General features: G+C 39.0%; 1 protein-coding gene across 10 annotated transcripts in view; it reads right to left on the bottom strand.

Annotated features, from left to right (window-relative positions):
* Usp32 (ubiquitin specific peptidase 32) overlaps positions 1–21,691 on the bottom strand; it is a 132,991-nt gene that overhangs the window by 59,387 nt on the left and 51,913 nt on the right. For all 10 annotated transcript variants that reach the window (XM_090351180.1, XM_090351185.1, XM_090351183.1 and 7 more), the window contains 4 exons: positions 18,635–18,753; positions 15,909–16,068; positions 7,716–7,847; positions 3,451–3,558 (listed from right to left, as the gene is read on the bottom strand). In XM_090351180.1, the coding sequence (XP_090207306.1) occupies positions 3,451–3,558; positions 7,716–7,847; positions 15,909–16,068; positions 18,635–18,753 (519 nt within the window). The remainder of the gene's footprint in view (positions 1–3,450; positions 3,559–7,715; positions 7,848–15,908; positions 16,069–18,634; positions 18,754–21,691) is intronic.

The raw sequence follows: 21,691 nt of genomic DNA, 5'->3' as shown, positions 1-21,691 counted from the left end.
CAGCACCTAAGCACAGAGTTCAAGCCCTGTCCACACCCCCCTCAAAAAAAAAAAACTAAAAAAACAAGGACTATAACAAATTTAACTTTTACAGATTATATACAGGTAGTACAAATCCTTAAATTCCTTTTTCCTTTTCCCTCTATAACTACTCCCCTCTTTTTCTTTATTTTGTGATGCCACAGATCAGAAATAAGGCCTTGAACATACTGGGCAACTTGTCTACCACTAAGCTTAATCTCCAATCCATTTGAAATTTTCTTTCCTTTCTTTTTTTGCTGGTCCTGTGACTTCAACTCAGGGCCTGGGAGCTATGGCCCTGAGCCTCAAGACTAGTGCTCTACCACTTGAGCCATAACACTACTTCTGGCTTTTTCTAGTAGTTTATTGGAGGTAAGAGTTTCACACTTTCTTGCCTGGGCTTCTAACTTGTGATCTTCAGATTTCAGCCTCCTGAGTAGCTACAACTACAAGCATGAACTACTGCAAGCATGAACTCACCTTGCTTGCTTGCTTCCTTCCTTTTTTGTGTGTGTTTTTTAAATACATCTCACTATACAGCCAAGGTTGACCTTAAGGGCTTAATAGAGCTGGCATTACAATCGTGTACCACCACATCTAGCTCATTTAAGTTATTTTCTAGTGCTCAAAGCAGATGGATGGAGAGCTATTTCTATTTATTTGTTTGTCTGTTTAAGCAGTACTGGAATTAGAACTTAGGTACTGGTATTGCTAGGTAGATGTCTACTATTTGATTACATCTACTACATGTACAGTTGTTTCTTACATATATGTAATATCCCATATACATTGAGAATTGGTAACAAGATGATGGAAATATATCTTGGGTCCATTTTAGCTGTCTAATATTTAACAATGTACATTACATTTTTTGTCAAGAACAATTTCAACTCTTCAATCAAGTTTATATACAATATGCTAAGGATGAAAAAAAGAATACTTCATTAATTAACTCCGATAAGTCAAGTTAGATATATTCATCAGGAACAAAATCTTTTTATGGTTGGATGGGGGTGGCGGGTTAGTCATGGGGCTTGAACATAGGGACTGGTGATCTCACTAAGCCAGTCTGCCAGCCTGCCTTCCTTCCTTTGTGCTCAAAGCTAGTACTCTATCACTATGAGCTACAGCTCCACTTTCAGTTTTTATGTGTTTAAATGGAGATAAGAGTTTCACAGACATTCCTGCTTTGGCTCACTTTGAACTGCAATCCTAAGATCTCAGCCTTCCTGAACAGCTAGCATTACAGACATGAGTAACCAGCATCCAGTAAAAAAAAAAAAAATCTTAAAATTGTTAATAACGGGGCCGGGAGTTTGGCCTAGTGGTTAAAGTGCTTGCCTAGCATGCACGAAGACCCAGGTTCAATTCCTTGGTACCACATACATAGAAAAAAAAGCTGGAAGTGGTGCTGAGGCTCAAGTGGTAGAGTGCTAAGCCTTGAGAAAGTCCAAGGACAATGCTCAGGCCCTGAGCCCAAGCCCAGGACTGGCAAAAAAAAAAAAAAATTGTTAATAGCATTAAGTAACCTCAACAAGAAGCAGAGATTTCAGTTGCTTTTCTTAACATTAAATTTTAATAAGAATAAATAATTTTTATAGAGCCAGTTTAGAGTAATCATACATCAACAAGAAATAAAAAGAAATCTTTATTTTTTAGGACTGAAAATTTATATTTACCCAGCTCTATAATAATTGTGATATTAATCAACAGAGTGGATCATATAATATTACTGTATAATATTACTCGGTCAGACATAAATATTAATACCCTAAACAGGCAATATTTGGGAAGGTCTATTTTAGGAAGTCAGAAGTAATTACTCTAGTAAATATATTTGAAATAGATTCCATTTGAATGTAGTAAATGGTTGCATTTTCTCAAATATGATAAAGACTTAATAATGTAATATATATTTATGCCCATAAGTCATGCTGAGACATTTTAGTTACGTTAAAAAGACCATTTCAGCATTTAATAAAAATATGCTATCATAATTATAATTTACATATATTTATATATGTAATACAGATATATAAAATTTAAAAGTTATGTAAAATATATTTAATAAAAGTATGCTATCATAAATGTAATTTACATATGTTTATATATGAAATTCAGATATATAAAATGTAAGATTTATGTAAAATATAAGTAAATTTATATAAAATATAACTCATATCAAACAGATACACTTTCATAAAACATGTAGAGAAATGTAAACAATGAGTTCTAGCGGTGCACAGTAGCTCATGCTTATAATCCTAGCTACTCAGAAGGCTGAGATATGAGTATAAAGGTTCACAGTCAGGCTGGACACTAAGAGACTCTTATCTCCAATTAACCTCTAGGAAATGGGAAGTGGGGCTTGGCTCAAGGGTAGGGTGGTAGCCTTGGCCCAGGCCAAGTTCAAGCTTCATGACTCAAAAAAAAAAAAAAGAGTTCTATTTCAAATTATGCATGACACAAAATTCTCAATACAAACCAATAGAAAATATTTCTTTTATTTTCATTTATCAAGAATTAATTTTCCAGGGGCCGGGAGTGTAGCCTAGTGGTAGAGTGCTTGCCTAGCATGCACAAAGCACCATATACAGAGAAAAAGCTGGAAGTGGTGCTGTGGCTCAAGTGGCAAAGCGCTAGCCTTGAGCAAAAAGTGTCTAAGGACAGTGCACTGGCCCTGAGTTCAAGTTCTAGGACATGCCAAAAAAAAAAAGAATTAAAATTTCAGCCAGTTATTTCACCTAGTGGTAGAATGTGTGCCTAGCATACGTGAAGCCCTAGATTCGAGTCCTCAGTATCACATACATAGAAAAAGCCAGAAGTGGTGCTATGGCTAGACCTCTGGCCTTGAGAAAGCCCGAGGATGGTGCCCAGGTCCTGAGTACAAGCCCGGGCACTGTCAAAGTATAATAATAACAATAACAACAACAATAATAATAATTTTTCAGGAAAAAAGGAGTCTTCGTTGTATGCTATTACTGGGGCTTAATCTCTGGGTTTATGCCAGTTAAGAGTAAGAGTTTCACAGACTTTCCTGTCTGGCTGGCTTCGAACTGCAATCCTCAGATCTTAGCCTTCAGAATAGCTAGGATTATGGACCTGAGCTGCTAGCATCTGGCTATCAACTCCATTATTAACGGCAGAGATTTGAATTACTCCTCAGTAAAAACGAATAAATGATTCTTCTTTATAGACTGGTCTACGTAAAAGATGCACCAACTTGACAGGAGAACTTGAACTTTACTCTTCAGGTAATCTACCTGAATACAGTTGATTTTCTTTCAAGTTTGCAGATCTGGGACACGGTCTTATGACACTTACATTTCTGTCTTTGTCAGGGGTCCTCTGCAACAAGCTGATAATCCACAGGATAGCTCAGATTTCTTTCAAGTTTGTAAATTTGGGACACTGTCTTACCACACTTACATTTCTGTCTTTCAGCCAGAGGTCCTCTGCAACAAGCTGATAATCCACAGGATATCTCCTTAAAGTCTATGTGATTGTCACGATTTTCATCAAAGGCATTAAACAAACCTACAAAATAGAAAAGAAGATCATAAATCATAGCCAAGTAACTTCTAGTGCCAATCCTCACATGTTTATGAAAGAAGGAAAGATCGATTCTTTCTTGTAACTTTGTTGAATTAAAAAGAAAAAGTTTATCAGTAACTCCTAATGTCTTATGTCTCTGTACAACTGAAACATTCCTACAATTATAGTCTTTTGGTGTGATTAATATGTTTGTAACTTCCTTATATAAATTCTATTACTTTAGATATATCCATAATATATCTGAAGTGACAAAGGATCAAGAAAAGTCCTTACTATTAGAGTAAGAAGAAAAAGAAAAAAAAGAGAACAAAAAGTTATGCTGCTGGCTGGGAGTTTGGCCTAGTGGTAGAGTGCTTGCCTAGCACACGTAAAGACCTGGGTTTGATTCCTTGGTATCACATACATAGAAAAAGCTGGAAGTGGTGCTGTGGCTCAAGTGGTAGAGCTCTAGCCTTGAGAAAGCCCAAGGACAGTACTCAGGCCCTGAGTTTAAGCCACAGGATTGGCAAAATAAAAGGTTATGCTGGGGCCGGGAGTTTGGCCTAGTGGTTAAAGTGCTTGCCTAGCATGCATGAAGACCCGGGTTCGATTCCTCGGTACCACATACATAGAAAAAAAAAAAGCTGGAAGTGGTGTTGAGGCTCAAGTGGTAGAGCTCTAGCCTTGAGAAGTCCAAGGACAGTGCTCAGGCCCTGAGCATCAAGCCCAGGACTGGCAAAATAAATAAACAAACAAACAAACAAACAAACAAACAAACAAATAAATAAAAGGTTATGCTGCTTAAACAAATAAATAAATAAATAAATAAAAGGTTATGCTGCTTATTAAAATGAGTATTAAAAAATATACATGAGGGGCTAGGAATATGGCTCAGTGGTAGAGTGCCTAGCATGCATGATTCCCCAGTACCACATAAACAGAAAAGGCTGGGGGCTGGGAGTTTGGCCTAGCAGTAAAGTGCTTGCCCAGCATGCACGAAGACTGGAGTTCAAGTACTCAGTACCACATAATATAGTAAAAGCTGGAAGTGGGGTTGAGGCTCAAGTGGTAAAGCTCTAGCCTTGAGAAAGTCCAAGAACAGTACTCAGGCCCTAAGCTCAAGCCCAGGACCAGGGGGGGGGAGGGGGGGGAGAGATGCAGGGATCAAAACAGAAAAAGTTGGAAGTAGAATTGCGGTTCAAATGGTAGACTGCTGGTCTTGAGTAAAAGGAACTCAGGAATAGTGCTTCCGCCCCGTTCAAGTACCAAGACTAACAGGGAAGGAGGGGAGAATATTACCTTATTTACAGATTAATTTTTTGTGTGTGGTCATGGGTGCTGTTCCTGAGCTCTTCAACTCAAGGCTACCACCCTACCCATAGGCCTAGACATTATCCCTGAGCTCTTCAGCTCAAGGCTACCATCCTACCCTGAGGCAAGCCCCATTTCCCGTTTTCTAGGGGTTAACTGAAGATAAGAGTCTCAGGTCCTTTAGAGCCCTTAGAGCCTGGGCTGGCTTTGAACCTTGATCCTCAGATCTCAGCCTCCCGAGGAACTAGGATTACAGGCATTCGCCCGGCTTAATTTTTTAAATTTATTTTGTCCTTCCTGGGCCTTGAACTCAGGGCCTGGGCACTATCCCTGAGATTCTTTTGTTCAAGACTAGTTCTCTAGTGCTTGAGCCACAGCACCATTTCTGGCTTTTTCTTTGTATGTGATAGTGAGGAAATGAACCCAGGGCTTCCTTCATTCATGCTAGGCAAGCACTCCACCACTAGGCCAGGCTCCCAGCCTTAATTCTGTAGTCTTCAACCCTAATTTTTTTTAGGAGATATGAAATTTTTTTAATTGAAATGAAATATCTCAAAATGGTAAAACTACAACTTCACTGTTGAGTTGCTAGGAACGCATCAATACTAACTCTCCTAATTCTCCTAAGGAGTACTTTGGAAGTATCCTAGGCATCTGAAAAAAGCACACATCATATATTCCAAGAATCTAATTCAGTGTTGCAGCTTAGAAAACTAAAGCTCAGTAGAAGGTTTATTTAAAAGCATGCTTAACATATAACAGGCCCTGAGATTGATCCACAGCAACAAAATGGGCTGAGAAGGTGGTTTAGTGGTAGAGTACTTGCCTAGCATGCATAAAGCCTGGGTTCAATTCCTCAGTATGACCTAAACAGATAAAGCCAAAAGTTGCACTGTGGCTCAAGTGCTACAACACTAGCCTTGAACAAAAGAAGCTCAGGAACTGTGTCTAGGCTCTGAGTTCAAGTCCCAGAGGTCTGGCATAACAAAATACTCACCATCAGAAGCAGAAACTAGGTAGGTATTAAGATTCTAGATGTACAAGATGATGAGACAAAGAACAAAGGATGAACCAATGTAATAGCAATATATTCACAAGACAGTATGTGGGAAATGAACTTTACAACTTGTGTGGGTGGGGAAAGAAAGTGAGAGAAAAACATGCAAAGGGGTAACAATGTTCAAGAAGTAATATATTCACTACCTTACAAATGTAACTGTAACTCCTCTATATATCACCTTGGCAATAAAATAAATTTTTAAAAGAAGAAGAAAGTGACAGCTCATAAGGAAAAAAAAAAGATTCTAGATGTGAGCCGTGCATCAGTAGTAGCTCATGCAGGAGATTGAGATTAGAAGATCTTTGTTCAAAACCATTCCAGGCTGGGAGTTTGGCGTAGGGGTAGAGTGCTTGCCTAGCATGCATGAAGACCAGGGATGATTCCTTGGTGCCATATACATAGGAAAAGACAGAAATGGTGATATAGAGCTCTAGCCTTGAGAAAGCCCAAGGACAGTGCTCAGGCCCCGAGTTCAAACCCAGGACTGGCAAAAACAAAACAAAACAACAAAAACATTCCAGACAGAAAAGTCCACAAGAACTCTCACTTCTATTTTTATTTTATTTATTTATTTTTTGGATAGTTATAGAGCCTGAACTCATGGCCTGAGCACTGTCCTTGGACTAGTGCTAGAGCTCTACCCTTGAGCTACTGTACCACTTCTGGCTTTTTTCTATGTATGTGATGACGAGGAATCAAGCCTGGGTCTTCGTGCATGCTAGGCAAGCACTCTACCACTAGGCCAAATTCCCAGCCCAAGAACTCTTCTACTTAAACAGCAAACTGAAGTAGAGTTGTGGCTGAGACAGCCTTAAGCAAAACAAACAAAGCTCTGGGACAACACTCAGGCTTGGATTTCAAGTTTAGAACCAGCACTCGCACATGTGCGCGCATGCATGCGCGCGCGTGCACACACACACACACTCACTACATATATACATACATACTTACATGTATATATATTCCAGATATATCTATTATGTTATCAGTAATTCTTGTAAGATTACTTTTATTTGCTTTTAAAGTCATAGTAACAAGGAGCTACATTGGACTTCACAGGTATCTAGCCCCATAGTTTTTGTGGGTCATGGGGCCTGAACTCTGGGCCAGGGTGCTGTCCCTGAGCTCTTCAGCTCAAGACTATCACCCTACTCCTGGGCCCGGGCGTTGTCTCTGAGCTCTTCAGCTCAAGGCCATTGCCCGTACCCCTTGAACCACACCCCCACTACCCATTTTCTAGTGATTAATTGGAGCTAAGAGTCGCATTCTTTAGTGCCTGGGCTGGCTTTGAACTGTGATCCTCAGATCTTAGCCTCTTGAGTAGCTAGGATTATAGGCATGAGCCACTGCACTGGCTTCTATTCTCTTTTTCTTGAAGGGTAGCAGGAATTTATTTTGTATGAACAAAGAAGGTAGCTGAGGAAGAAGTAGGGCCCTAAGCAAATCTAGACTTCTGCCCATTTAGTGACCACTCTCCCAGATCTTTGCTGGAGCACAATTTTATGACTACTGGCTTAGTAAAACTCATTTATATATGATGTTATTTAGTTACAGAAAATAAAATTGATTTACACAAGGCTATACAAGTAGAATATGAAGCTTAAAACTACAATCTTAATTTCCATCTTGTTTTTTTCCTCAATACGCTAAACAATTATAGCAAGGAACTTAAAAACCTGTAAGGATATAGCTTTTCAGAATTAAAATGGATTAAAAATAAGGGCTGGGCTGATATGTATTTAATTACCAAGGATAGTCTGTAAAAAAAAAAAAATAGAATTCTTCCTACCTTCACTTAGAGAAGGACGAATAGGTGGTGAAACCAATGGGCCGAAGGTCTCTAAATCAAATCGACCCGTTCGGGATTGAGCCTTCAGCAACCAATAGCGCTTTTCCAGATCAATGATGTCCGATTCTTCCACTAAGAATCAAATCAAACAAGATTATAAAAATTCACAATCTCCTTCTGGTTGTTAATCTTGATAATATGTCTTTTAAGAATTTATTTACTCAATTCAATTATTAAAAACAATTATAACCAAACACTGAAAGATAAATTTATTACAATTAAAATGAAAGAAAAATTATGACAAAATAACTGAGACTGTAAAATCCAGGAAAAAAAAATCCTTCAGTTTCTCATTAAGTAGGCTTCTAAATCCAACATATAAAATAATACACAAGTGAGCCACGTCTTTTGGCCTTCTCACACAACTTTTCATTATTTCTATTTTTGTTCATTTCCAGTTTGTGTACATCTTCTCTCCTTGCTAAACTATAAACATCCTAATAGCAAGCTACAGGTCTGATTCCTACTGTCAACAGAGTGACTTACTAGTATGTTCAATGTCCAATACTTTTTGAACAAACAGAAAAATACAGTAAAGAGTTAGGTGTCAGTGGCTCATGCCTGTAATTCTAGCAAAACAGAAGACTGCCAGCCAGCCCAGGCAGGAAAGTCTGTGAGATTTTTATATTCAGTCAATCATGGAATACTAGCCTTGTGCAAAAAAAAAGCCCAGGGACAGCTTCCAGGCATTGAGTTCAAGCCCCAGGACCAACACCAAAAAAAAAAAAAAGTAAAGGATGATATAAGTAACAAAGTCAATAAATGATAAAATAGAAAAATCAAGACCTTAAACTCTGTCTCTCATCATTTATCAGAAGGTGTATTACAAATCCAAACTCCAATAAGGTACTGATGGTTCACACCAGTAATCCTACTATATAGGAGCCTGAGATTTGAGGATCTCAAAAGACATCCCAGGCAGGAAAGTCCATGAAATGCTTACCTCCAAATAAGCAGCAAAGGGGTCAAAAGTAGAGGTGTGGCTCAAGTGGTAGATTGCTAGCCTTGAGAAAAAAAGCTGAGACAGAGCCCAGGCCTTGAGATCAAGCACTAGAACCGGCACCAAAAACTCCAACTATGGCTATGTTTGTATATGCTTTTTTCCCTTCCAAGAAATTAAAACTTAAAAAGAGGGCTAGAAACATGGCCTAGTGGTAGAGTGCTTGCCTAGCATGCATAAAGCCCTGTGTTCAATTCCTCAGTACCACATACTCAGAAAATATTGGAAGTGGTGCTGTGGCTCAAGTAGTAGAACAGTAGCCTTGAAAAAGCTCAAGGACAGTGCCCAGACCCTGAGTTCAAACCCCATATTTATTCTGAACTAAACATGACAACTAATATGATTCTATTCAAATGCAAACCTGGGAATGTCCACTTCTGGTCATAATGAGTAACTAGCGCCAGATTTGTTCTCGTGTCAAAAATGATTAGAAAACTATAAAATACATAAAATGAATGTTCTCAAAACTCGGGAGAACAGAAAGTACAAGACTATGATCTCTGAGGTGAGGATTTTCATTCCCTGATTTTCTGCCTGAAGTTACTTTCCAGACTTTAGCACAGAAATAAGGACCCTCAGTACAGAGATTTCACTGAATTACGAACAGAGGTTAGTGCAGGAAAGTTGAGGCAGCTAAAATTTGGAGAACAAAGTAATGTAGAGGAAATGGTTATGCAAAGAAATCTCCAGATAGCCACACAGGCATCTTGTCTGGCTGAACTTTAGCAGAACACTGGTATATATGCGCAAAGCAAAACTCACTGAAGCCAAACTAGAAACAAATGCTGAGGAATTTTTTATAACTATAAACCATGTAACAGTCACAAACGTCTAACAATGGAAGAAATAAGAAAATGTGACACCAAAGATAAAACAAATTAGTCAACAGAGTTTGATATATATACATTTTATGCTTGTATAGAATGTTACAATGCAGGGCTGGGAGTCTGGCCTAGTGGTAGAGTGCTTGCCTAGCATGCACGAAGACCCTGGATTGATTCCTCAGTACCACATACGCAGAAAAAGCCAGAAGTGGTGCTGTGGCTCAAGTGATAGAGCTCTAGCCCTGAGAAAGCCCAAGGACAGTGCTTAGGCCCTGAATTCAAGCCCCAGGATGTGCAAAAAAAAAAAAATACACACACACACACACACACACACACACCGGATGCAGTGGCTTATGCCTGTAATCCTAGCTACTCAGGAGGCTGAAATCTGAGGATCACAGTTCAAAGCCAGCCCAGGCACTAAAGACTGTGAGGCTCTTATTTCCAATTAACCACTACAAAACTGGAAATGGCACTGTAACTCAAGGGGTAGGGTGGTAGCTCTGAGCTGTAGAGCTCAAAGACAGCACCCAGGCCCAGAGTCCAGGCCCCACAACTGACCAAAAAGAAAAAAAAAAATGTTACAATGAAATTCTCCCCTCTTATAAAACTAATATATGCTAATAAAAATATTTTTCTGGGAAAGCAGTACTAGTAATTATCCTCAGAGCCTTGTTCTCACTTGGCTTGTACTCCAGAATTTGAGCCAACCTGAAGTCCTGCTTTTTACTGGTTCCTTTTTAAATAGTGTCTGGAGAACTTATCTGTCCTGGTGGTTCCTTGATAGTCCTTGATAGTTCTACTCTCAGCTTCTGAAGTAGCTAGGATTACAGATGCGATTATACTGGCACCTTGACACTATTTACTTTTAGGTTCAGGTAAGTGCTTTTGGCAGGAAGCTCTCCAGTACATTCACTGTAAGTTGTTAAGCAGCATCTGGCCTTTATCTACTAGTTGTCAGCAGCATACCAAGTTGTGAGAGTCATAATCTGTGCAGACATTACCATATGTCCTATAAGAGAAAAAATTGCCACCAGACTAAAAGCACTGTCACAGACAGATTTACATATATACCAAGGCCAGACAAGTGATATGCAAAACAACTTATTTTCATAAATATTCATTTGTATTAGATAAGAGATAAATAAATTATTGCAAAATAAAAACTTTAAAACATCAAAATTTGAATACTATATAATTCTATATTTTTTTCATTAATTTTAAACTAAATCACTATTGGCAACAATATAGATAAAACCTTGAAGACAAGTACTACTTATGATTGGCTCTATAATCAGAAAAAAAAATTCTTCACTAAATCAATGTCAAAAGTATTTTTTGGTTTAAAAAATATTAAGAGCTGGGCGCCTGGCTCATGCCTGTGATCCTAGCTACGCAGGAGGCTGACATATGAGGATCAAGGTTCAAAGCCAGCCTGGGCACAAAAGGACCTAAGAAAATGCAAAGTGGGGCTTGGCTCAAGGGTAGGGTAGTAGCATTGAGCTGAAGAGCACAGGGACAATGCCCAGGCTGAATTTAAGCCCCATGACCCACAAAAAAAAGAAAGGAAGGAAGGAAGGAAAAGACAAGACAAGACCTGGGTAGCTGGGCACCGGTGGCTCACACCTGTAATCCTAGCTACTCAGGAGGCTGAGATCTGAAAATCAGGGTTCAAAGCCAGCCAGGCAAAATGGACCTGAGGGGCTGAGAGTTTGGCCTAGTGGTAGAGTGCTTGCCTAACATGCATGAAGACCTGGGTTCGATTCCTCGATACCACATACGTAGAAAAAAGCCGGAAGTGGTGCTGAGGCTCAAATGGTAGAGCTCTAGCCTTGAGAAAGTCCAAGGACAGTGCTCAGGCCCTGAGCTCAAGCCCAGGGCTGGCAAAAAAAAAAAAAAGGGACCTGAGACTCTTATCTCCAATTAACCTCTAAACCTCTAGAAAACGGGAAGTGGGGCTTGGCTCAAGGATAGGTTGGTAGCATTGAACTGAAGAGTTCAGAGACAGTGCCTAGTCTGAGTTTTTACATTCAAAACTAAATGTACTAAACTCCTTATACCTTCTTTGCTAAAATATAAATGTGAAAAGAGAAACAGCACATATTTAGGGAAAAAATGATCAGACTGTTCATGGTCAGTTAAAGCTAGTGCTGTTTTAGGTGGTCTGTTCATTTTCTGAATATAAGCAATCATTTGTAAAAATTAAGTTAAAGCAAATTTACATATACTATTCTATTATTACCAAACTTTTGTAAGAGTTGGTGGCTCAATTGCCAAAAAAAGAATTTACCTAATCTTATCTTTACTTAAAGAAGTTAGAGGTAGCTCTAGTTACTCTATTTGCAGTTGGCAAATGAATTTTAAAAAGAAAGGAAAAAAAAAACACCTCACAGTCTATTTGCTAAATAAGAACAAATTATCACCAACTCATAGATACGACTTTTTTTGGGTCACTAACCAGCATGGCACATTCCTAACATTCTAAATAATTTTTTGGCCTTTGTTATGGGATCTTCTAATCAAGTCTCACCTCACAGAAGACTCCAACTGCAGAAATAGCTCTTTAACGCCAGAAATAGGTCCTCACCAAAAACTCCAGGAACAATATTCAAGTATTTTCATATGGTAGCACAGTTCTTTTAACACTTTTGAGGAAACAATCTGTTCTCAGACATAATGACCCTCAGAGATTTACTTAAAATGGCTCTAAGTCTTGCATCACTACTAACAGATAAGAGGATAATGAAGGGGGAGACACAGATTTACTAGAAGGTTTAAGAATCTCTGAAATGCTTTTTCTCCCTAATGAGAGTTGTTTTTAACATTGGAAACTCTGGTAAGGAAGCATAATCTATTTATTTTCTGTTGAGACAAATGATAAAGTAAGGTAATATACATTTCTTAAGTTAGATATAAAAAAGAAAATATTCGTGAGTTATAGTGCTACAAAAGTCATCAGAAATAAAACACTAACTACTCCAGAATAATCTAGATTTTACCACTCAAAGAAATAAGAGTTAAAAGACCTTGAGTCTTAAAATATATTTTGTAAAAACTCCCAAATCTCCTTTTTAGTTTACTTGAAAAGATATTTGCTAGAAAAATGTTAGAGGCACACATATTTTCTTACAAATGTATCTGAATTCTATAGAACCATATGCCCACTACTAAGTAAAACAACTCATAAAAAGGCAATTTAATTTCACTGTCAGCAAATGGATTGTCATTCAACTATCCTCTTTAGGTCAAATAAAATTCAGTGATAAAGAGAAATAGACAGAAAAATAATTTCTAAGTCCCGCAAGAGGAAAAAAGGTAATCTTCAAGGAAGTCGAAGTGTAAGTTGACAGTTCACCATAGTCACGCATACTACATCCTCACTGTGTTTACCTGCAATTAGAAGCTACTCATAAAAGATTAAAGAATAAAGTCACTATTATTAAACTATCTTTGAGTCCTAAAGTTACATTAAGTATACATTTTGTGGTTTAAACATTCCAATTTCTCTATCTTTTAGCCATTTGCTCTTGACAAAGTTTCTTTAACTTGGTATAGTTTTGGTTTCCTCATTTATATAAAAATGTGGGTGGGGGGGGCCGGCGCATAGCCTAGAGGTACAGTGCTCGCCTAGCATGCATAAAGCCCTAGCTCAATTCTTTGGTACTATATACTCAGAAAAAGCCAGAAGTTGGTGCTGTGGCTCAAGTGGCCAAGCACTAGCCTTGGACAAAAAGTGTCCAAGGACAGTACCCATGCCCTGAGTTCAATCTCCAGGACTAGAAAAAAAAAAAAATGTGTGCAGAAAGGGTAGCACTCAGATGAGATGAGATATATAGCACAGTAAGTGCTTAATCTATATGTGGGAAATTGGAACCTTCCACCATGTGTGGTGGGTATTTTTCTTTTTTTCTTTTTGTCTTTTTTTGAGGAGGAGTAAAAGTACAGAAGCTATTGTCAAAAATAAATCACAATGGGCAAGGAGTTTGGCCTAGTGGTAGAGTGCTTGCCTAGCATGCATGGAGACCCGAGTTTGATTCCTCAGTACCATATACATAGAAAAAGCCAGAAATGGTGCTGTGGCTCAAGTTGTAGAGCCTTGGGAAAGACTGAGGACAGTGCTCAGGCCCTGAGTTCAAGCCCTGGGACTGCCCCCCCCCCCCAAAAAAAAAAGGCATCCATGGCTCACACCTGTAATCGTAGCTACTTAGAAGGCTGAGATCTGAGAGTCACAGTTCAAAGCCAGCCAGGATTTTTATCTCCAATTAATCATAGAAACAAATCAGAAGCGGTGCTGTGGCTCAGGGGGTAGAGTGCTAGCCTTAAGCAAAAGAAACTCAGGAACAGAGCCTACACCCAGAGTTCAAGCCCCGGACTGGCAAAATAAATAAAAATTAAAAAAAAAAATCAGTGACAACTGGTTTCTGGGTTCCACTGTGTACTCTTCTGAATGGCCTTTACATTCTCTTTTTAAACTAATGTAAGCTTAAACAGAAAAAAAGAAAGTTACTTTAACTTGCTATGAAATGTACTATGAAGGAACAGACACAGGGTTTTCTGGGACCACACACAGGAGAAGGCACTGGAAGTCTTGATATTCAAAGAGGTACCTGAAGAACACCTAAAGAAGACTAACTAGGACAAGAAAAGGAGGAATAATGGATTAGTATATCTTAGTGGATTGAACAGTGACTACCAAAAATTTATGATTACCTGGAACCTCAGCATGAGACCTTATTTGGAAATAGGGTACTTGTAGATATTATGAGTTTAGGAACTGGAAGTCAAATCCCAGATTTAGGCTGGGCCCTAAATTCAATGAAATATTCATTCATTCATTCATTCATTTTTGCAAGGCCTGGGGCTCAAACTCAGGGACTGGACACTGTCCTTGAGCTTTCTCAGGGCTAGCACTGCATTCTACCACTTGAGCCACAGTACCACTTTTGGCTTTTTCTGTATATGTGATATCAAATAATTGAACCCAGTGCATGCTAGGCAAGCACTCTACAGCTAAGCCAAACTCCCAGCCCCAACTGTTATGAGAAGAAGGGATACACAGATGTACACAGAGGACATATAAAGATAGAAGAAAATGGAATTGTACTGTCACAAGCTAAGGGATGCTTGAGGTCACCAAAAACTAGAAGAGGGGGGCCAGGAGTTTGGCCTAGTGGTTAAAGTGCTTGCCTAGCATGCATGAAGACCCGGGTTCAATTCTTTGGCACCATATACGTAGAAAAAAAAAAAGCCGGAAGTGGTGCTGAGGCTCAAGTGGTAGAGCTCTAGCTTTGAGAAAATCCAAGGACAGTGCTCAGGCCCTGAGCTCAAGCCCAGGACTGGCAAAAAACAAATAAACAAACAAAAACTAGAAGAGGTATGGATGGATTCTTCCTTTGAAAGGAACAAAGCCCAATTAGTCCCTTCATTTTGGTTGTTGAAACCATGAGAAAGAGTATATTTCCTCTTAATTTTAGCTTATGAATTGGGGTAGATTGTTGTAGCATCACTGGAAATGAATACAGCTCAAAGACCATTTGCAAAGCCAGGAACCAGTGGTCATACCTATAATCCTAGCTATTCAGCAGACTGAGATCTAAAAGTTCAAAGACAGCCCAGGCAAAAGAATTTCTGTGAGACTCTTACCTCCAATGAACTACTCAAAAAAAGCTACAAGTGGAGCTATGGTTCAAGTGGCAGAGCGCTAGCCTTGAACACAAAGAAGCTCAGGGACAGTGCCCAGGTAGAGTTTAAGCCCCACAAACCACAAAAAATAAATAATGAAAGTAAATTTGTCTTTTGTTTTTTAAAAAAATTGTCTTTGTAAAAAAAATTGTCTTTTCTGCCTCAGCAGAAAGATAGACACATCAGCCAGTGTGTCTTGCTTCCTGCTCAACATGGCCTCCTTTCTAGGGATCAGGGCCTCTGTCTCCCCTCTCAGATTAATGCCTACCATGATATTGCCTAAATCCTCGCCCCTCACTTATTTTAAGGTTTAGGGAGGATATGTCGGAGACATTCGCCCCTTCCCTGAATTCTTAGCGTAAGAATGTACCTGCACAGTTCCTTGCCCTAAGGTCACTAAGCAAGTCATGCCTGCTTGTATTGATATGTAAACATCCTACCACCTGACCTCCTACCCTGAGCAGTATCCCAACCCCCTCTTGCCTCTCCTGAAGAAGCATATAATCCCCTGTGTGAAAAATAAAATTCACAGCTTGATCAGAAAAAAAAAAATTGTCTTTGTACTATTCTGATTTTACCAGATTATATTAAAAGGTAAATAGAAAACAATGAAATTCCATTACTTACAATGTGTGACGCCAGCCAGAGTTTGGTAGAAAGTAGGAGTATCACTATCATCAGTGAGGGTAACATAAACACCGCCAGATAGTAGCCAACGAGAGAAGGTAAATGCATCTTTGTTTATAAGAAGCCAATTTCTAAACTTATCATAGTTTACCTTTTCACCCTAAAATAAAAATTTCAAAAATCAGTCAAATTTTAGGGTATTTAGAACCTGTACATATTGAAATTTGCAGTTAGTTGGCATTTATCTTTCTTCTATCCAAAAAGGATAATCTAAATGACATGTATTTAAAATCTAATTGTCATTCAGAACTCTGCATAAAATGTATGTGTAAATAAAAACCATTTTATCAACTGATTACAGCAGTCCAATACTAATAATTAGCTGTAGTTTAAGATATATTCTATAATCAATAAATTCTTTTTCAAATTTAATAAATCTCATTTTTCATTTACCCTATCCTTTCTCTTTAGTACTTCATAATCTGTGTAATGTATACCTGAACTCAGTCCCTGACATTATTTTGCTCAAGGTTAGCGCTCTACCACTTGAACCATAGCACCACTCCCAGTGTTTCTGGTAGTTAATTGGAAATAAGAGCCTCATGCTCAGGCTGGTGTAGAACTGAGATGCTCACATCTGTCTCCTGAATAGCTAGGATAACAGGCATAAGCCACAGGCACCAAGCTAGAAATTCATATTTTAAAAATCAAGAACAAGCCGGGTGTGGTGGCTCATGTGTAATCCTAGCTACTCAGGAGAGTGAGACCTCAGGATCGCAGTTCAAAGCCAGCCAGGTACTAAAGAAACGTGAGGCTTTTATCTCCGATATATATATATATAATTCATGCCATTTTTTAAAAAATCATCTGTTAAGGCTAATAATAAAATAACAAAATAGAAAAGGCTGACAAGTCTAGTCTCACAATTCTTTAGTCTTCCTCTTTCAAAGTTTTTGTTTTTAAAACTAAAACTAGACAAACAATAAATCCCAGTATTAAACCAAATTTTGACCTTCAGAGAAATTATGGGAGAGAAATAACCACATATCCTAAAATGTTCAGTATGAAATGATAATGAAACTTTTTCTTCTGCTTTAATCCTTACAAAAAGATAACCTGAAGTAACATGACCAGTTATTTTTCTAAGTCTTCTATCACTAAGCGTTGGTCTTACAAGGAAAGTAACAAGAATAACTAACTCTGTTTCTCCTTAAAAATTTCACTTTGCGGACCAGGAGTTTGGCCTAGTGGTAGAGTGCTTGCCTAGCATGCACAAAGACCTGGGTTCCATTCCTTGGTACCACATACATAGAAAAAAAAAAAAAAGCTGGAAATGGTGCTGAAGTTCAGGTGGTAGAGCTCTAGCCTTGAGAAAGTCCAAGGATGGTGCTCAGGCCCTGAGCTCAAGCCCAGGACTGGCACACACACACAAAAAATTCACTTTGCCTATCTTTGCCAGTATATCTACTATCTAGCAGAATTTGGATACTCTGATTACCTTTAAAAATTGGTTTGTTGGGGCTGGGAGTTTGGCCTAGTGGTAGAGTGCTTGCCTAGCATGCACAAAGACCTGGGTTCAATTCCTCGGTTCCAAATACATTAAAAACAAAAAAAGAAGGAAGCTGGAACTGGTGCTGAGGCTCAAGTGGTAGAGCTCTAGCCTTGAGAAAGTCCAAGGACAGTGCTCAGGCCCTGAGCTCAAGCCCTAGCACTGGCCAAAAAAAAAATGGTTTGTTGCTGAACGTTGTGACTTACCCATGTAATCTTAGCAACTCTGGAGGCTGAGGTCTGGGAATCAAGGTTCAAAGACAGCCTGGTCACAAAGGGACTTGAGACTCTTATCTCCAATTAACCTCTAGAAAATGGGAAGTTGGGCTTGACTCAAGGGTAGAGTGGTAGCCTTGAGCTAAAGAGCTCAGAGATAGCGCCCAGGCCGAGTTCAAACCCCATGATCCACAAAAAAAAAAAAAAAAAAAAAAAAAAAAATTTGTTCAGGGGCCATGAGTTTGGCCTAGTGGTAGAGTGCTTGCCTAACAGGTACCACTTATAGAATAAGCTAGAATAAGCTAGAAGTGGTGCTGAGGCTCAAGTAGTAGAGCGTTAGCCTTGAGAAAGCCCAAGGACAGTGCTCAGGCCCTGAGTTCAAGCCCCAAGACTAGAAAAAATAATAATAATTTTAGCTGGGTGTGGTGGCTTACGCCTATAATCCTAACTACTCAGGAGGCTGAGATCTGAGGATCTCAGTTCAAAGCCAGCCTGGGCACTAAAGAACGAGAAACTCCTATCTCCAATTAGTCACTAGAAAATGGGAAGTGGGGCTGTGGCTCAGGGTTAGGATGGTATCCTTGAGCTGAAGAGCTCTGGGACAGCTCCCAGGGCCAGAGTTCAAGCCCCATGATCCACCAAAAGAGGGCAGGGGGGGGGGGGGAGGGAAGCCCAGGAGTTTCGCTTAGTGGTAGAGTGCTTGCCTCTCATGCATGAAGACCAGGGTTCGATTCCTCGGTACCACATACATAGAAAAAAGCCAGAAGTGGTGCTGTGGCTCAAATGGTACAGTTCTAGCCTTCAGAAAGCCCAAGGATAGTGCTCAAGCTCTGAGCTCAAGGCCCAGAACTGGCAAAAAAAAAAAAAAAATTGGTTTGTTCATACCACATTTAGTGACTGTCAAAGAAAATGTTAATACTTTATCAGTATAAAGGAGATGAAATATGAATTTTTAACTATACCTCTGAGAAACACTTTTTGAGTGTATCTGGGACTTTACCATCCACCACATGAAGCATTCTTTCCATTTCTTCCCGTATAACATAGCTACCGGATTCACTTGAGAAAAGACTAAAAATGTCTACAAGAAAGAAAAATAGAATAAATTACTCTTAACATAGATCAAATATATCCTAGTAAAGCAGACAAACAGAAAAAGTACTGTTATTAACTGAGTAACTTTTAAAGCAAAATATTCTGTGAACATAACTTCATCTTTAAAATAACCCAATGGAGCCAGGAGTTTGGCCTAGTGGTTAAAGTGCTTGCCTAGTATGCACGAAGACCAGGGTTCAATTCCTCGGTACCACATACATAGAAAAAGCTAGAAGTGGTGCTGTGGCTCAAGTGGTAGAACTCTACCCTTGATAAAAGTCCAAGGACAGTGCTCAGGCCCTGAGTTCAAGCCCCACAACTAGCAAAAATAAATAAAATAACCCAATGACACAAACTGTTGCTGTTTTTATTACTTTATTGTGGTTTTAGAGGTGATATAGAGGGGTTACCTTTACATATGTCTGGTAATAAGTACATTTTCTTCCTTTTGCATAATATCATCTGTTTCCTCATTCTCTCCCATTCCTTCCCTCCCATTTCTGCCAGGAGTTGCATGGTTCACTTTCATCCATGTCCAGTGCAGCCAGTGGGCTCCACCACTGCACTTTTTCACCCATTTTCCATGGATTCTGTGCCCTTCCCCCACCTTCCATCAGATGTGCACAGGTATACACCATATACAATAAGCTAAAGAATACAGAGTGGTTGGAAGTGATGCTGTGGCTCAGGTGGTATAGAGCGCTAGCTAGCCTTGAGCTGAAGAGCTCAGGGACAGCCCAGAGTTCAAGCCCCACAACTGACCAAGAAAAAGAAAAAATACAGAATCATCTGAAAACATAAAGACAAGTTAAGAAAAGGTCCATTGTTTGTTCCAGAATGTATGTTACTTTATATACATATGAAGAGTATCACAACTTGGTAATTATCTCTAAGACTATTCTCTTTTGGTCTCACTGTACGTGAGTGTCTAGAATCCTGTATAATTTGTTATATTTCGTTGCACTTTAAATCTAACTTCCATATATCAGGGAGAACATGTGCCATTTAAATGTCTATCTGATCTTGGTTTATCTCACTTAACATGATATGTTCTAGTTCCATCCATTTCCCTTTGTAATGTCTATGTGAAATTCCATTCATCTACTGAGGGGCTTCTGGGTTGTTTCCGGATTTTTGTTGGCTATTGTGAATACTGCAGCAGTGAACATGAATTTGCAAGTGTCCTTGTCATGTCCTGGGTCGTGATGCTCAGGGTAGATGCCTAAGAGTGGTATAGCTACTTCACAGGGAAGGTCTATGTTTAGTTTTCTAAGGAAACTCCAGACTGCTTTCCAGATGGTTATATTAGTTTATACCAGCAATGCAGTAGGGCTCCTTTTCCTCCACATCCTGCTAGCATTTGTTGTCTGAATTCAGAATACTGGCCATTCTGACTGGGGTAAGATGGTAACTTAGGGTTGCTTGATTTGCATTTCCTTTCCGGCCAAGGATGATCAACATTTCTGCATCTGTTTCTTTGCCATTCTTAACATTTCTGAGAAATCTCTTCTTGGCTCCCTTGCCCATTTAGAGGTTATTAGGTTTGGAAGGGGTTAGGTTCTTCAGCTTCCTGTATATATAAGATATTAGACTTCTGCCAACAACACAAACTTTAAACGTGATCTTTTTTTCCAACAAACCAAATTTGTTTTAAAAAAAAGTTTACATGTGATATTACCAAGTGTTATCAAAGACTTGGATGAAAGCAGCAGAAGCTCACATACACTAGTAATTGAAGTATAAATAAGTAACAGCTTTCTGGAGAATCATTTGGCAAAATCTAGAAAAGATAAAGCTGGATGCCAGAATCTACTTCCAGACAATTAATTCCACTTCCATCCTGGGAAAATTTTTGACACCTGTACCCACAGTACCATATGTTCACTTAGGTACTGTTTATAGGACAAAAACTAGAAGCTGAGGCAGTAAGATCACCAGTCTAAGCTGGACACCTTATCTCAAAAACAAGTTTAAAACTGCTACAGCAATCAAAGATAAGTTGAAAGATATATAAACATAAATACATAAGAACAATCAAAAGGAATGAAGATCTCCAAATTCATGACAGTGTAAATAAGTGAGACAGGCAGAAATGGCAACAATAAAGGGATACCAAGAGAGCTTCACCTTAATCTCAGTATTTACTTCTTAAAACACCTGATCATATATTCATTCATTAGTTATTTGAAATAAATTTCTTAGTGTGTAATAAAAAAAATTAGAAAGTGGCCTTGTAGTTCATGTGGCAGATCATTAGTCTTGAATGAAAAAGCTAGGGAGGGCCGGGAGTTTGGCCTAGTGGTTAAAGTGCTTGCCTAGCATGCATGAAGACCTGGGTTCGATTCCTCGATACCACATATAGAAAAAAGCCGGAAGTGGTGCTGAGGCTCAAGTGGTAGAGCTCTAGCCTTGAGAAAGTCCAAGGACAGTGCTCAGGCCCTGAGCTCAAGGCCAGGACTGGCAAAATAAAAAAAAAAAGAAAGAAAAAGCTAGGGAACAGAAGAGCCCAGGCCCTAAGTTCAAGCCCCACAACCAATAACAGAAAACAAAAAGTTTTAAGACTGGCAAAATAAATAGATAGATAGATAGATAGATAGATAGATAGATAGATAGATAGATAGATAAATTCAGACCTGACAACGATGACACAATATTAAGAAATGACCAGGTGTCAGTGACTCATGCTAGTAGCTACATAGGAGGCTGAGATCTGAAGATTAATGTTTGAACAGCTTGACAAGAAACCTTATAAGACTCTTATCTCCAATTAACTAACAAAAAAAAGATGGACATGAAGCTGTGGCTCAAGTGAAAGAGTGTTAATCTTGAGCAAAAAGTTCAGGGACAGGACCCAGGCCCTGTATTCAAGCTCCAAGATTGGCACAATACGGAGAAAGAAGAAATAAAGGAAATGAAAGGGAAGG

This window comes from Megascapheus bottae, chromosome 17 (assembly GCF_031878675.1).
Source record: "Megascapheus bottae isolate mThoBot1 chromosome 17, mThoBot2.hap1, whole genome shotgun sequence".
Taxonomy (NCBI): Eukaryota; Metazoa; Chordata; class Mammalia; order Rodentia; family Geomyidae; genus Megascapheus; species Megascapheus bottae.
Note: the sequence above shows the minus strand (reverse complement) of the source record. Positions and strands in the feature narration are given on the sequence as shown.